The sequence below is a fragment of the Xiphias gladius genome, chromosome 11, assembly GCF_016859285.1.
Source record: "Xiphias gladius isolate SHS-SW01 ecotype Sanya breed wild chromosome 11, ASM1685928v1, whole genome shotgun sequence".
Taxonomy (NCBI): Eukaryota; Metazoa; Chordata; class Actinopteri; order Istiophoriformes; family Xiphiidae; genus Xiphias; species Xiphias gladius.
In genome coordinates, this window is record NC_053410.1 from 11651415 (window position 1) to 11666603 (window position 15189).

Genomic DNA, 15189 nt, shown 5'->3' on the forward strand with positions numbered 1-15189 from the left:
GGCGACAATATTATAGTACAATCCACACCGGTAACTTAATACTTTTGCTTTGTCAGTTGATGCTAAATTAACCAGCCCAGCAGCCACAGACTGAAAGCCATCTAAACCAAAGTCAAATGTGCAGGTTTTCCTGAAGCAGAAGCAGCCAGAGTAGAATTGCACCACTACCTGGCTCAGCACTATGGGTAAGAAATGAAAAGGATGTCAGGCAACCAAATGCGGTCTAATTCATTTGCATAATAGCATCCAGCTGGTCAAATACTTCAGTTGTATTGTATATGCACAGATGTGGGTTCCTACTAGATATAAATATATTCAATACAATGTCTCCTTTCTAAATGTGTCCCAATATGAAAATACAGTCCATTATTTTCCATCTTTCTGCTATTTTTCGTATCTAGGGTTACCTGATATGAAATAAATTTTGGTTTTATCAAATAATAAAAAATAAAGAGATAATGATATGACTACTATTACTGTAAATACTAAAAATTAAAAAAAAAAAAAAAAGATTTCAATTTTTTATTTAATTTTGAAAGCATTTTTAGGGGTATTTTTGCCTTTTATTTTGATAGCAGACTGTAGATAGGTGGGAGGAAATGAGGGAGGACAGGCAACAAAGGTTCCCTACCAGACTTGAACTGGGGCCATTGCGAATACATAGACAGGGGGAAATGAGTTGAACTTAGTCAGCTGTGTAGATTTATTTTAAATGTGCACACACATATATATGCTTTTAATGTGACGTGTGCTGAAGGCGATATTTATTCTGTGTGATATGTATCATTGTGTACAATGACTACTACATCACAGAAATTGTAGAAAAATGTGTCAGCGTGATTTAAAAAAAGCCCAACTGAATGCCGTTGTCACACAGACCCACAAAGGGGGTTGAATAAAAGCCAAGAATGTACCCTTTAAAACGACGCCAAATATAAAATATTAACGTGTCCCTAAAGTGAACCTACATGAGAATTCCATTATGACGATGTACCTTAAACACTATCTGGATCTGCTTCACATCTGTGAGTACACCAGAGCAGTGATTCCCAACCACGGTTACTTGTACCCCCCAGGGTGCTTTTGCATTTTCCTTTTGCATTTGCATATAAATATATATATTTCTTGTATGTATATAGACATGATTGCAAGATTGGGAACCACTGTACCACAGGAGCAAACCTCACGTGTGGGCAAACAGTAACTAGGTCAAGTAACGTAAAAATTTAAAGAAGAAAGTCCTAATAATTATTCAAAAGTGCATTTATTTAATTAATTCTTTTGGCACTTCAGTTATCATCACTGGTCACACAGTTAACATAAAACAAAAGTGAGCATCCCAGAACTACTGCAGCTTAAGAATTATGTTAAATTTACTGCCCAGCAGAAATTCAAAATGTTATGATTAACAGAGCAGTTCTTAGAAATGTTTAAGCCATTGTGATTTTTTTAATCATTAAAAAAATAATAAAATAAGTAATTATATGATATTTAAGTAATGAATAAATATGATTTTCACTGACATGAGGGAAGTTTAATTTTGGATAATTAGCCTCTGAAATTAAAACAAAAAATACATTTTAAGGCTATAAATTTCAGGGGAGATCATCAGGGATTGTTTTCCCATTTAAGGATAAGAAAATACTGTGATAATCAGAGATGCTCACAAATTGTTTCATTAGGACAATATTACAAAATTGAATGGATAAAATATTTCACATAAAAGGTGACATACATTATAAAGAGATATAAAAAACATGCAAACAAACAGCACCAAAATGAGACTAAGACAAAGCAGCTTTGGCAACAAGAGACTGAGATTTTCTGTAAAGAAAGGAGGAGAAAAGGCTTAAATTCAACAGCTCAAGGCATTGTCAGTATAATGAATCATATCAAACATGCAGTAAGCTTTAAATGCTTAAAAAGTTGTTTTTTTTAAAAATACATTATAAACTTACAGAAAAAGGTTCAAGGAGTGGACACAAAATGACATCTTATTTCAAGTTACAGGTAACCACGGAATAATAGCACTAAATCATTCTTCTGCTTTCTGGTGTTCTCTTTGTCTGTGTCACCAAGTCCCAATATATTTGTCTCTGATGCAATGTCTCAGGTACTGTATCATGTAGACTCATTTTACCAGATGTCTCATTTCATTTCAAAGTCAAAATTTGATCTGGCTGCTCATTTTGGCAAAGGTACCGGGTAAGATTTCAATCCTCACTTAACGTCTTAGGGTTAGCATTCTTCACAAAATAAATGCATATGTTTGAGTAGTCTTTACACGCATGTTCAGAGTTCTGCCAGCTCCGCACATGAGTGCTAGTGCTTTTTCTCGAGGTAATTTGAGGGAACCCATCCTTTCCTTGGTCTACCATTGTCCAGAATCTTGCAGTACCACCATCCATTGGGGTTTCTTTCCAGGACCTCCAGACTCGTCCCCTCAGGAAATCCCATGGTCTCCTCGTCACCATGGTAATCTGCTATGGAGACATACACCTCTCTGAGGTTGTTATGGATAATGTGGGGCTTGGGCCTCACTGTGGATACAGGGAGGGCATTTTTCTGAGTGCTGAGGCCAAGGGATTCAGAGCTTCCGGTGCCGGATCTGTTCCTGTTGGGTTGTGCTATGTTGTTCGACACCAGGCTGCGTGGCACAGTGCCGAAGGAGGCATTGCGTCGCACTGTAGGGCTGCTACGAGGGTGGTCTGTGGAGTTAAGGGACTCGTTTCTCCTGAGGGAGCCAACGGGGCTGGGAACATCCCTGATCGGGGGTGATATGAAGACAGACTGAGGTCTGACAACCTGCTGCTGTTTGGTGTTATTCTGCTTCCGTGAACCGAACAAGCCAGTAGGTTTGGAGAGGCCTCCTGGAGGCTTGGAGGGGATGGGTGGGGTGACCTTCTTTAAGTTTTGGTTGATGTTGTTCAACGCCTGCACCCTTTGTTCATTCTTCTCCAGGCTGTTAGACTTGCTGAGGCTTCCAGGTTTAGTCGGGGTGCCATCAGATTCGGACCCTGCCATGTCATCTTGTTGCCTGACAGGCTCCAGGTAGTAAGTTGGAGCCCAACCTTCTGCATCTCCCCAGCGGATATACCACCAGCCACTCTCCTGCTTCTCCAGCACTTCCACCTCCACTCCGCCGGGGAAACTGAGCTCAGACTCTTGGACTTTTTCATAGGGATCTGTGGTGCGATACAGGCTGCAGCCTTCCAGGTCAGAGTCTCCCCGGCTGCCTTTAGAATAGATGGAGGATAGATCGGATGTGCTCTGAGAAGAGAAGGAATCCTCAGAGGAGATGACTGAAGCTGTCTCAGAGTCCTCACCTTTAGTTTTAGTGCCGTTCTTCAACTGCCCTGTTGGCCGCAGCTGTCTTCTCAAGGTGCTGATGTCCATCTTTTCTGCACTGGAGGCTTTGCCTAGGTGTGGTTTAGGCCTCACCACTGGCTTTAGTTTAGAGGAAGACTTGGTGGGAGAGGATGCCTTGCTCTCCTCTTGGTCTTTCTTAGGTCTGGACAGATCTGGGGTGGAGTCAGTGGAGGCAGATTTGGGACTGGACGCCTCCTCAACTTTGGCTGAAAATGGGCTCCCATTCAAGTCGATCTTGAGCTTGTTCCCTGCAGGTCTCCATCCACCTGGAGTTGGGTTTGCAGTCTTGCCAGTTTCCGATAAGACACTTGTCTTGGAGGAATTTGATTCCCTGCTGCACTGCCTCTCTGTGATCTCTCTGAAGGGCCGGAAGCCATCATTCTCGTAGATACACTCTTCCTCTCCCTCCGCCTCCCCCTCTGCCTCATGGCCATCTTCAAATGACTCACCAATCTTGAAGGAGGCACTGTGGAGTGATGAAGCTGGAGAGGGCTTGGAGGACAGATGGGATCCCCTCTCGGAAGAAGTGTCCTCATTCTTTCCGTCCACCAAGGAACCTTCTCCTCTCAGAAACTCAAACTCAGACTCCAGGTCCAGATCGCCAATGGCAGGAACATCATATTCTGGCTCTTCATACACTGGCCTCCCAGGAGACACAGGGGACTCTGGAGCTTCAGATCCCGGGCTGCTGGGAGGCGCAGTCTCAGATGAGTCTTGTTTTTTCACAGGTGGAGCTGGGGGGGGAATTTTAGGGCGGCACAGAGTGCTTGTTCTGCGATTCAGATTGGGCTTTTTACGTTTATCAATGTAGGAGCAGGGAGCCCAGCCCTCCTTCTCTCCTATCTGGACATACCACCAACCACCCGAGTTCTTCTCAATGACCTAAAATACAAGTTCAACATTTTTAAACATTTTAATGACTGATTGATTTCGATTCTCTCTTGGAAAAAGCAGAGTTGTTAATGAGCTATGATGAATAATCAGGAGATATATGATTGGTACCCAAGTTTGAGATGTTAGAAATTTACTTTAAAAAAAAGAGCTCTTACGTCTGCTTTCTGTCCTCCATTGAAACTGATACCATCAGATATACAGGACTGGAAATCTGCAATGGTGTAATACTCTGCTTCAACTGTAGGGGGCTCTGGTGGAGAGGGCAACTGAAATCCCTGGGCAGAAAAAAAATTGACAATGTTAGACTTAGGCCAAGGGGGGGGGGCAATATAACATAGTTGAAACTGCCTCCACTTCCAACAGCTACAACAATAAAATGATCCTTACATATTGATGGATCAGTATTAACAATCTATTAATATCATGTATAAATATATCAGTTGCAAAATGAGAACTTCTACCTTCAACCTACTTCTACCTTTATTAGAAGAGAGATTCTGAATACGGGACTTTTATTTGTAATGGAATATTTTTACACTTATGTATTGGTACTTTTACTTAAGTAAAGAGTCTGAATACTGATTCCACTACTTCTTATTGTTTGCTGCTATTGTCTTTATGAAAGAAAAGCCATAGATATCAAAGTCCTGCGCACGACCATCAATCGGAGATAAATTCAGTACAAACATTATTCCAACAATAATATACTATATACAGTATATATTTATTAGCACCTATATGTAGAGGCTTTTCAAGCCCCATGATGTTTGTCAACCAATAAAAAAATAAATAAATGAGTAGAAGGAGGCCATGGATGACTAAAATATCAAACACTCTTACCAGGGTTGCGTCTCTCCGAGGAGGAGGTTTTTGCCTGAGAACTGGGGAACCTGCAAAACAATCAGAGAAAAAAGACATAAATAGAACAGACATGTTTGGTTACATTTATGAATAGACACTAATAAGCCTCAAGACATTTAAGAATGGGATTTTAAAAAGTTTGATTAGTGATCTACTCTTACAGATTGACAGAAATTCAAGTTATGAAAGAAACTGGAACATTCACAGTGACATGACTAACCAATTTCCACCCGATGAGGGGCGATGCGGGCTATCGCTGGTGAAGCAGGCTCTGCTTTGCTTTTTCCATCCTGTGGGGAATTAACAGGGCTGGAGTCAGCACAGGGGATTGGCAAGCTGATCTCCTTCTTGGCCACCTGGGGGCTCTCTGGGACACCTTCAGTTTGCACATCCTTCTCACTCAAGGCTTTCTTGTTAAGCAGGTTACTGATCTCCATGATGTTTCCAATTATCTCCACCGGGCCTGTAACAGTCTTCTTGCGGGGAGAGAGGTCATCTTTCATCTTCTTTAGGTAAGAGGCAGGAGCCCAGCCCTCTTTATCCTGGTACCTGTGAGGTATGTTGTACGAGGAAACTGATTAGAAATACCATCTTTTTTTAATGAAAGAAATAAAAAATGTCTGAAGCAAGGGAACAGAGGCTTACCTGATAAACCACCAGCCTTCCAGGTTCTTCTGAATCACCTCCACGATAACTCCCTTCTCGAAAGCAATTTCATCCTTCCCCTGGCTGGAATAGGGCTGCACTGTTACGTACTTCTCTTCTGCCAAAGCCAGAGTAGAGAATAACAATGCTAAAAAAAGCTACGAATTTGGGGGCTGCAATATCAATGAAAGCAAGAAAATCATACAAAAGAAAAGAAAAAGAAGTGTATATTCTATAAATCTTTTCTACAGACTTTGAATATTTATATGATCATACTGCAGCAATAAGCGATAAGGGTTAACACAGCAGAGGTGTATCTTTTCTTAAATACAGACTGGAACTGTACTGCTTCCTGGTAGTTCATTCAGATGCCAGATGTGAGAGTAGATGTGTTCTCTGTGTGTTTGTTAAAATGTTCTTTGGCACATGAGATTTGTCTATAATGTTTTTTATGAAACTGAGAGAGCTTAATAAAAAATATTTTGCCATCATAACAGTACGTATTTTTCCGAAGTTACACAGATAACATGAAGTATTTTACATAGATATTTTTTAGCAATATATGACAGCAAAAAATCCCTTGCAGTGTTAGCATCATTATCACGATCAACACATTATGACAGTATTGGATTATGAGTTACAGTATGATACTTCTCACAAATAAGGAGCAATGGGGCACCCTGGTGGCCCGAGGATTAAAGGATAGGTTCACATTTTTTCAAGCTTGTCTCAAAATAATACTCACATGCCCATATGTACATAAAAAGCACTGCTCACTAATTGTTCCTCCTGTGGATACTGGCCACAAAGAGATCCCCTCTTAAATAACTTTCAATGTAAGTGATGGAGGTCAAAACAAAATTTCCATGTCCAAATTTCTGTGCAAAAAATTATTCCAAACTTCAGCCAAAGATTACACAAGGTTTCAGTTGTCTGAGTTAGACAAATCAAACCGGCATTTTCTAACATTACAGTATTTTTAGTACAAAATTCCCTCTTTTAGTTGCTGCCCCTCCACCACAGCTCAACTAGGAAACACTGTCTGTGGAAACAGAAAAAGGAAATTTGGAACGAGAGACTATAGTAAACTCTGGAAGACACCCACTTGATTTGATTGTCTCAGACTGCTTTAACCTCAGTGCATTTTGCATGAAACTAAGACTGTGGATTTTGCCCCCCAACACTTTAAGATGGGATCTATTTGCAGCCAGTACGGACATGAGGAATCATTACAACAAACAATAATGCTCTCAATGTGCATATTTGCAAGTGAGTGTTGTTTTGACAGACTTGAAAAAATATTATCCTTTAAAGCTTTGGACAAAGTTGAAGATCAAAAGACTGGAAAAACCACACAGAGATTGTTTCCATCACTTGCAGAGATTTTTTAGTTTTTGATAGTCAGGAAGGAGCATAAACCTTAAGACTAAGTAAATACACTAGACTACACACTAAACAACTGGTCAATAACAAGTGGAGTTCTGGTGGTAGATGACTCCACAAATCCTGCAAGGATGCCAACTGTCACATGTTCTTGAGTCAAAACAAGAACCAGCAGTTTGCAATATTTATATGCAGTGCATTTTGTACTTAAAACCTAAGTGGAGAGATGTGGACAACATGGACCGTACAGCCTACAGAGGGATCGTGAGGGGAGTTAACTTTGTAAAACAAAGCTGATTTTAGATAAAGCTGTTTATTTACAGGTATGTCTCCCTCGGGCAACACACGTGATGTCTTTGGTTGCCAATGAGAGTTGCAAATGTCAAACGTTAAATCTTCATGAGAACGATTTAAGATTAAAATCGTTACATATCACACACTATATGGATTTTATCGGCCGACTGTCAACAGCAACTGACCCAGACTATAGCAAACGCTTCACACCGCGGTACTATCACTCATTACTCATAATCCACTCAACAGTCTGTGTGTCCCAACCTTACGGTTTGCGTTTTTTCCCGTCTCCCTCTCTCCTTATTTCCTATCATCTCTCTACGATCAGTTGTACGATAAAGGTCTAAAATGCCCATAAAAAACTACTGAGTACAAGTGTGTATTCCTCAAAATGTAACCATATGAGGTGCGCCATAATATCAACCACTCTAACATCACTTATTTACTTATATTCACAATGGGGAATTGACCAAGGCGAACTACAGCACATGGGGCGAGCTAACGATGTCCTTGGCTTCGTGACAGCAAGTGTCTCCTAACGCTACACATAATAGAGAGCAGAGGCTCCATGCTGATTTATGCATTCCCATGGGGCCAAGGGGCAGAGCAAAGACCTCATTTCCTGTCATTATGGCAATTCCTGTCTAACCACAGACAGCACAGGTAGAAGAGGTGTTCAAAAAGGAGTGAAGCACATAAAAAAGCGGTGTACTGTACGCTGTCCTCCAAGTTTGTACATAGGAATCAACACTCTGATGACACATTATTCCATTTTCCTTCTCTCCACCCATTTCCAAGGTAGTGTAGGAACTGAATGGGTGTGGGATGATAATTACTTTTACTTACAAAAACTACAGTGGGTTCCATGGGTAAAGGATATTTCTGACCCCTTTATTTTCCTTTTGCCTGTTTCTTCCGGCCTCTTTGTGTTGGGGCTGGTATAACGTTTTCCTCTCCTCAAACTCTTTTAAACAATATCCAGCAGTGCAATGAAGGGAAACTCTGATTCAGATGTTATGTTAACCACAACACGCATCGCCTGCATCAGTGTTATAAATTATTCTTGTGGAGTCAGCAAAATATGTCTTTTTTTTTTTTTTTTTTTTAAAACACAAAGCAGGATTTCAGTCCTAGGGTAGAAACAACTCTCTCTCCACTCCAAAGAGCAACATCCACTGCCAAGCACAAAGTTTGGGCTTAACTTAATATCCTATCCTCACTCCTGTTAGCAATCCAAATGCATCTCCTGTGAAAAAAAACAAAACAAAAAAACCCTTGGCCTTGGTAAGAGGAACATGTGTAAGTCTGTGATAGAGAATGTGATTTTCCTGCTAAACAAATGAGAGATTAATAAGGCTCTTCGTTTATCTATCCATATTGGTTGCTATTTGCACCAAAGCAGGATAAATGTCTGTTTCTGCCACACTTTTGTAGAACACACACTCATTAGAAAACTACATGCATGCTTCATTTGCTCATAAATAAGCAAAATATGGCTCTAAAATGCAGATTAAGGCATTCCAAAGTCTATTACACAACTACTTTCAGATGAGTGGGTAGTGTGATTCTGAGAAGATTGGTTTTGGCACACTGTGTTTAATTATAATGAAAACCCTTACATGGAGCACTTTTGTAACATAATTTAAGCTTAGCATCAATAACTGGTGTATATAAAGCTGCTGATTTCACCTTTGCTTTCCAAGCTCATTTCATATTAACATCAGTTAGTGGTTAGTTGTGGTGGATTGTGACTCACAATAAATGCATTTGCTGGAAGACAACATGGGATGCAAGACTTAACAAATATGTGCATGTGGACAGGGACAAGCTGAACCATGTGATAACAGACAATAAATAAGATGGGCTGTAAGACAGGGGGAGGAGAACAATAGCTTAAGGAAGGGAGGGAGGGAGGGGATGCAGCATCTGTCTCAGTTCACCTCGGCTCTGCTGCCTGCTGATGACACCCCCCAACGTCCATCTCCGGTCCAGCCTCTTCAGATGAGCCTTATGTCGCTTAGTAACTGACAGACACACATGGTGACCAGACAACGACAAAACAAACAAACATGGGAGACATGAAGAGCAAGCACAAATGTTACACAAACACACAGCACACAAATGACATGGGTCCACCCGAATCAGCACCATTATTAGCTACATGGAGGACATAAAACAAGACCACAAAGCAAACATGGTGGACAGTTAGAGTGGATGGATGGAGGCTACACAGGAAGTGTTAAACCAAGACATCTTCTCTGTGGCTTTTAATTAGGCTGTTGTTAGCATGGTTGTCCCATACTGTCAAGTTAGAGCATCTGGGACACACATTGCTGCTGCAGGAATGCCATCCAATTAGTAGAACAGCTGAGGGCGCCCCCGGTTGGAGTTCTGCACCTTAGACGTTCTGTAACTGGCTGCTCACGTTGGCTGTAATGCTACATTTAGCTTACAGCTACAGATATGAGTGGTATCAATCTTCTCGTCCAACTCTCCACCAGGAAGTACTGTTTATTTCATGTAAAATATGAACAAAAATGGAAGATGAGGATCTGTGTACACTTCCATCAGTGGGTAGACTCACATCTGAAGCTGTCTGAACTTTCCACATATCTCTTTTTTGGGTTTTTGAACGAAAACTATTAAGAACTCAAAATCCAGCTTTCCAGAAAGATGTGCTTTTTTTCTGTGACAATGCGGGGGCACAGACTGCTGAAGACCACAGGGCTGACAAAGAGATGCTTCATGAGTATCATGCCATTCCCATGACTGACTAGACACATAAACACTAATTACACTGACAGACTGTCCTTCTCGAAACCCCCTGGCAGCAAATAGTAGCTATCTCTGACTGAGTAGATAGGAGTGTTGGGTGTAGACGTTTGCATTTAGGTATGTGTGTGTACTTGTGTCTGTGTGCGGTCATACATTTGTGGTATGCATATATGTTGTAGTCCAAAGAAAAGGGCCTTTTAACACATTACTCATATTGTGAAACACTGTTTTAGTCTCTGTATTCTCTCTCTCCCTCCAATCTGAGTCATAAGATATACAACACCAAGGGGATCCTGGGTCCCATTGTTATAGAGTACACTAATTGTACAGAAAAAGATGTTTTGGCCAGAGTGCTGGAAAATCTTGATGTTTCTTTGGAAGTGTAATAACTTAATTATTCCCGTGCCTCCAGTTTGTTGAGTTTTCTCTAACACAGTGCTGCATATATTTTAACAAATAAGCTATAGTGGCTGCACCACCTGTCATAAATTTCAAAATCTGGGTATGTGACACTAATTGAGCTATATTTAAAATGTTTCCTCCACTAATACTGAAGAATGAGACAGCTTGAGCTCCTCTTAGGGGGCTTGATAACCATGTCTGACAGGGCTATCATGATGATTGCATGATCAGATGCAGTCTTCAGCCTCACATGTCAGCATTATAACCTGGAAAATTAAACTACATAACTTTGTTTTCTCTCAGGGTTTTGGATCCCGCTCTGATTTCTTGTAAGCGCACAAAATTTAACGCCTAAACTCATGTACTATACTGTAACTTTTCAGTAATCCACAATGATGAGCAGACGTTGCATGGAATAGCATATTTCATGTCAGAGCCTGCTTAAATTAAGGTCAACCGTAATACAAAGAGCACAGCTCATGAAATATTCTCGTTTTATTCCTTACTGCTGATGGAAACACATGCCTCTTTCATGAGCTCACTCCATGGAGGTCATATCACTTAATATTGCTCTGGATCTCTACTGTACAGCACATCACTTCAGTAGCTGTGGTTTGGGTCCCCCCCTGGCACTCCTCCTTGCTGTTTAACCAGTCCTGAATCTCCGCTCTGTTCAAGCATGCTTATGATGGCAGGCAGACAGAGAAAGGTGTTCACACCAGCCTGGCGTCAGACGTTAGCGTAGGCAGGCAGTGGTGAAGTAGGGGCGAGTTTGCTCCATTTTGTCACAGATCAAAGACTGAGGATTGAGGGCAGAGGTGGCATCTGTGTGAGGGTATTTTAAAGAGTGTGTATGTGTGTGTGTGTGTGTGTGTGTGTGTGTGTGTGTGTGTGTGTGTGTGTGTGTGTGTGTGTGTGTGTGTGTGTGGTTGGGTGGGCAGAGGCAGGGGAGTTAGCAGCGACTTACCTTCCCCAGCTTTAGAGGCACCCAGCTCCAGGTCATCCCGTGTGCCACTGTGGGAGTTGAGATAGGTAGCAGGGACCCAACCCTGTTCCTCTGCGGTGCTGACAAACCACCAGCCTGTAGAAACACACAGAGGCTGAAAATCACCAGGACTATGTAGGTATAACAAGGTAACCAGGTGCATAGTGTGCAAGATCATTAACAAGAACACCATACAATGGATTATATAGCAAAAAACAGTATGTATAGCTTAAACTTAAGGTGTAGAAAAATTAAAATGTCATCTGATGTCTGCTGCTGACGAATTTGGATCTGTGATAAGCACATAAAAAACGTGATGTTTCACTTTAATAATAATAATAAAGTAAGTGGAATACATGGATCCATTGTTCTAGGTTCGGTGTGCTGCGTAAGGCCTTGTGGCAAATGTAAAGAACATATGTGCACCAATCATAACAATTTAAAAGTACACAAAAAAGTCAGCCGCATTTGTGAAACCATGTCAGCTCTTTGAAGGAGACGTAAGTGACGAAGCTGGCAAGAAAACAGTCCTATATGTGGTCTGCCACACGTACTCTATTTGTTGTGGTAACGGGAATACAATACGGCTGACAGCTGTCTGGATGGCCCATAAAGAGGAACAGAGTGTTCCTTTCACAGCTGGTCCAAACCTCCACTGTACTTTTTCCTACAGAAATGGTGTGTTATGAGGTAGTTTATTTGCACACAATTAATAAAAAGAACCAGAATATAGAATGATAGACAGGAACAGAAAGAACTTGTATTACTCAATTAATGAGATGGTAAAGGATGAGGCAATATTATAGGATGCTATTATGGAAATGACACCAAATAGACTGTAGATGTTTATATCTGGAAATTGTGATTCATCTATGTAGTGACTTATGTTGTAATTATGTTCTTGATTTTGCAGTCATGCATCTTAATTAGACAGGTAGCAATTAAAGGCCTCTATGGATTAAAAGGAGAGTTGAAAGTAGGACAGTACGAAAGGAGGTTTTTTTTCATCAGTGTTAAAGACTTTTTCATTCGGTTATGTTGGATCTGCTTCATGTGGAGAGATTATTTTGTTAAGTCAGGGAGAACTTGAAAAATGACAGTACAGAAAATTTCACCACCGCTGGATAATGGCGTCTTATCTCTCAGCAAAACAAACCAGAGCAGAGATCCAAACCTTTGCCAACACTGAACAATTCCTTAACCAGCTGTGATATTCAAAGACATCGTGATTTCACTATAATTTATTGATTTCTGCAAGGATGCCCGTAGGATCTGGTATCAGATCCCCTCCTCAGGCAGTTTCATGCTGTACTTATGGTTATAAAAACTTAATCATTTTGTAATGTTAGCAAATCCCAAATTGTGATGACTAACAGTACTGAATCAGACTGTTCCCTGGTCAGATGCCTATCTGTCCACCAAGTTTAACTGGAATCTAGAAGAACTAGAGATACCCTGCTGACAGACTAAATGCAACTTTCTCAGTGGAGGTAACAAAAGAGAAAACAATTCCTGTCCCTTTTTGTAACTTAAAAGTGCAATTTCTGTGATTCATGTAAAGGATGATTTATTTAATTGATGAACTTGCTAGGCTGCACAACAAAAAAACAAAAAAACATCAGCTGTACAGTGAGGCAATTTTGCATAGAGTTAGGGTGGGTCCAGATGGGAGGACGCTGTAAGTGTCTGGCTCTGAGCATTATGCTGGCTCAGGCTCAGGGATGAAACAAGCCATGTAATGTGCTCAGTCTTTGCACCAAAGCTGTGGCTTGAACGAAAGCCCATGTTGGTAAAAACAAAATGGTGTCCACAACATTCAGAATCACAGAATGCAATATACAGACCTAGTATTGTCAACTCTAATATGACAATTATACTGACATCCTAATTCTTAACAATTATACCAAAATGTTGCGATACATCATTATGTCCTTGAAAACATTTAAATCTGATGTGTCATGTTTAATGACCATCAAAGGGCAACATAAACTACATTAAATGGTACATGAAATTAAATTGACTATTAAAGACAGAGGTCAGCTTGGCAGGACTACCTGCCAAGACCTGCGTCAACTCAATAAAGAGAAATCCTTACATTTGCACACTGCCATTTTACCACATGCCAGGATGGGAGAAATGTCATTTTCACCTCAGCAAACTGACACTTAGAGAAATGTGAGCAAATATAAGAATAAGGTGTAGGAATGTAATTTAATTGAGAGCACTTGTCTGCAAGTCTAAATATATATACACAGCAAAGACACACTGTCACTTGAAAAGGCCTGAGTAAATATATGCTTCTATTGATGGCTTGGGCTGCCTTGCCTGTATTTTTCAACCACGCTCCCATATGGCAGGTGCTTATGCTGAGTTCACTGAACCTCAGAAGAAGCAATAAAAGCACTTTTAAAAACTCACACAGATGATGCAAGTGCCGATTTCCTGGACATTGCAGGTTTCTATCAGAGAAGTTGCAATTATGTGAAATGTAAAAAAAAAAAAAAAACACTTCTAAATGAGAAAACTGCTTCATGTCTTTCATCGCATGCATCCATTCACAGAGTAATTCAATCTTGCACAAAACCAGCTCCATAGTCCATGTATATGGGCAACACAAAATGACGAAAATACAAACGCCAGAAACTATGATGTGGACAGAGGGTATACTGATTCAATCTTTTTGTTACATTTAGGGCAAAGGAAACCCACCTATTCTTTTCACATATCATACTTTATGGATGTTGTGGAATATTTCTCCATGAGGGCTGGGAAGGGAATGTGACTCTTAACTTTCGGATAATTTCAACTTCATATTTGACAGGGTTATCATTTGTACATTCTTCATGAGGACACAGATCTTCAACTGAGGTCAATACAAAAGAAACAGCTGTTTTGTTGGTCTCTTGCTGACAGCAAGTTTGCAGAATTACATAATGTCTAACATTTCGATTAAATCACATTGGTAAGCCTGCATGGTTTTCTCAAATTAGTTCATCTTCATCTTCATTTTACCAATGTATGACCTAGGAGGCGCCCCCCTTGTACTGTTGGGTATATCAAAAATCTTTCTTGTCAGACATAAAGTATTGTATGTAACATCATAAACAATGAAATCCAACGGTGAAAAAGTTAAAGTAAAGCTCCTGTGAGGTGAGTGAATGAAGTTATGGATTCAGCTGGTGAAAGGCAAAATGGCAGATAATGGAAAAAGGATTTGGGGAGGAACGTGTTCTCTCTACCTCGTTTCCGGATGGCAGGGATTGTCTGTAAAGACGTGTGATGAGCAAAGGTGAAGGACCCATACCTGATGTCTGAAAATATGCATGTGTTTGTACGAGTACACGTGCATCTGTGAATTTTTTTTATTTGATCCACCGAATGTCTTGGTTCCCACAGAAAAGAGTGTAGACATACAGAATGTTACAAAGCTACACCTATATCTTTATCAGTGCATGTGTATCATCTCTCACTGTTTTTGATGATTCTGTCACAACCTGCTTTTCTCTGTGTCTTCCTGCCTCGCTATCCACGTAAGGAAAAAAAATCTTGGAAAGCTGCTGCTGAGTTTCAACCACAAAGGA

At 40.6% G+C, this 15189-nt stretch overlaps 1 protein-coding gene across 6 annotated transcripts in view; it reads right to left on the bottom strand.

The window, feature by feature from the left end:
* Positions 1-1245: 1245 nt before the first annotated feature.
* Positions 1246-15189, bottom strand: part of LOC120796191 (SH3 and PX domain-containing protein 2A-like) — a 52502-nt gene continuing 38558 nt past the window's right edge. For 5 of the 6 annotated variants that reach the window (XM_040138672.1, XM_040138674.1, XM_040138671.1 and 2 more), the window contains 7 exons: positions 11591-11704; positions 9387-9470; positions 5770-5887; positions 5345-5673; positions 5104-5153; positions 4419-4538; positions 1246-4251 (listed from right to left, as the gene is read on the bottom strand). In XM_040138672.1, coding sequence (XP_039994606.1) covers positions 2323-4251; positions 4419-4538; positions 5104-5153; positions 5345-5673; positions 5770-5887; positions 9387-9470; positions 11591-11704 — 2744 coding nt within the window. In that variant the 3' untranslated portion in view covers positions 1246-2322. The remainder of the gene's footprint in view (positions 4252-4418; positions 4539-5103; positions 5154-5344; positions 5674-5769; positions 5888-9386; positions 9471-11590; positions 11705-15189) is intronic. The other variant, XM_040138673.1, reaches the window with a different exon arrangement.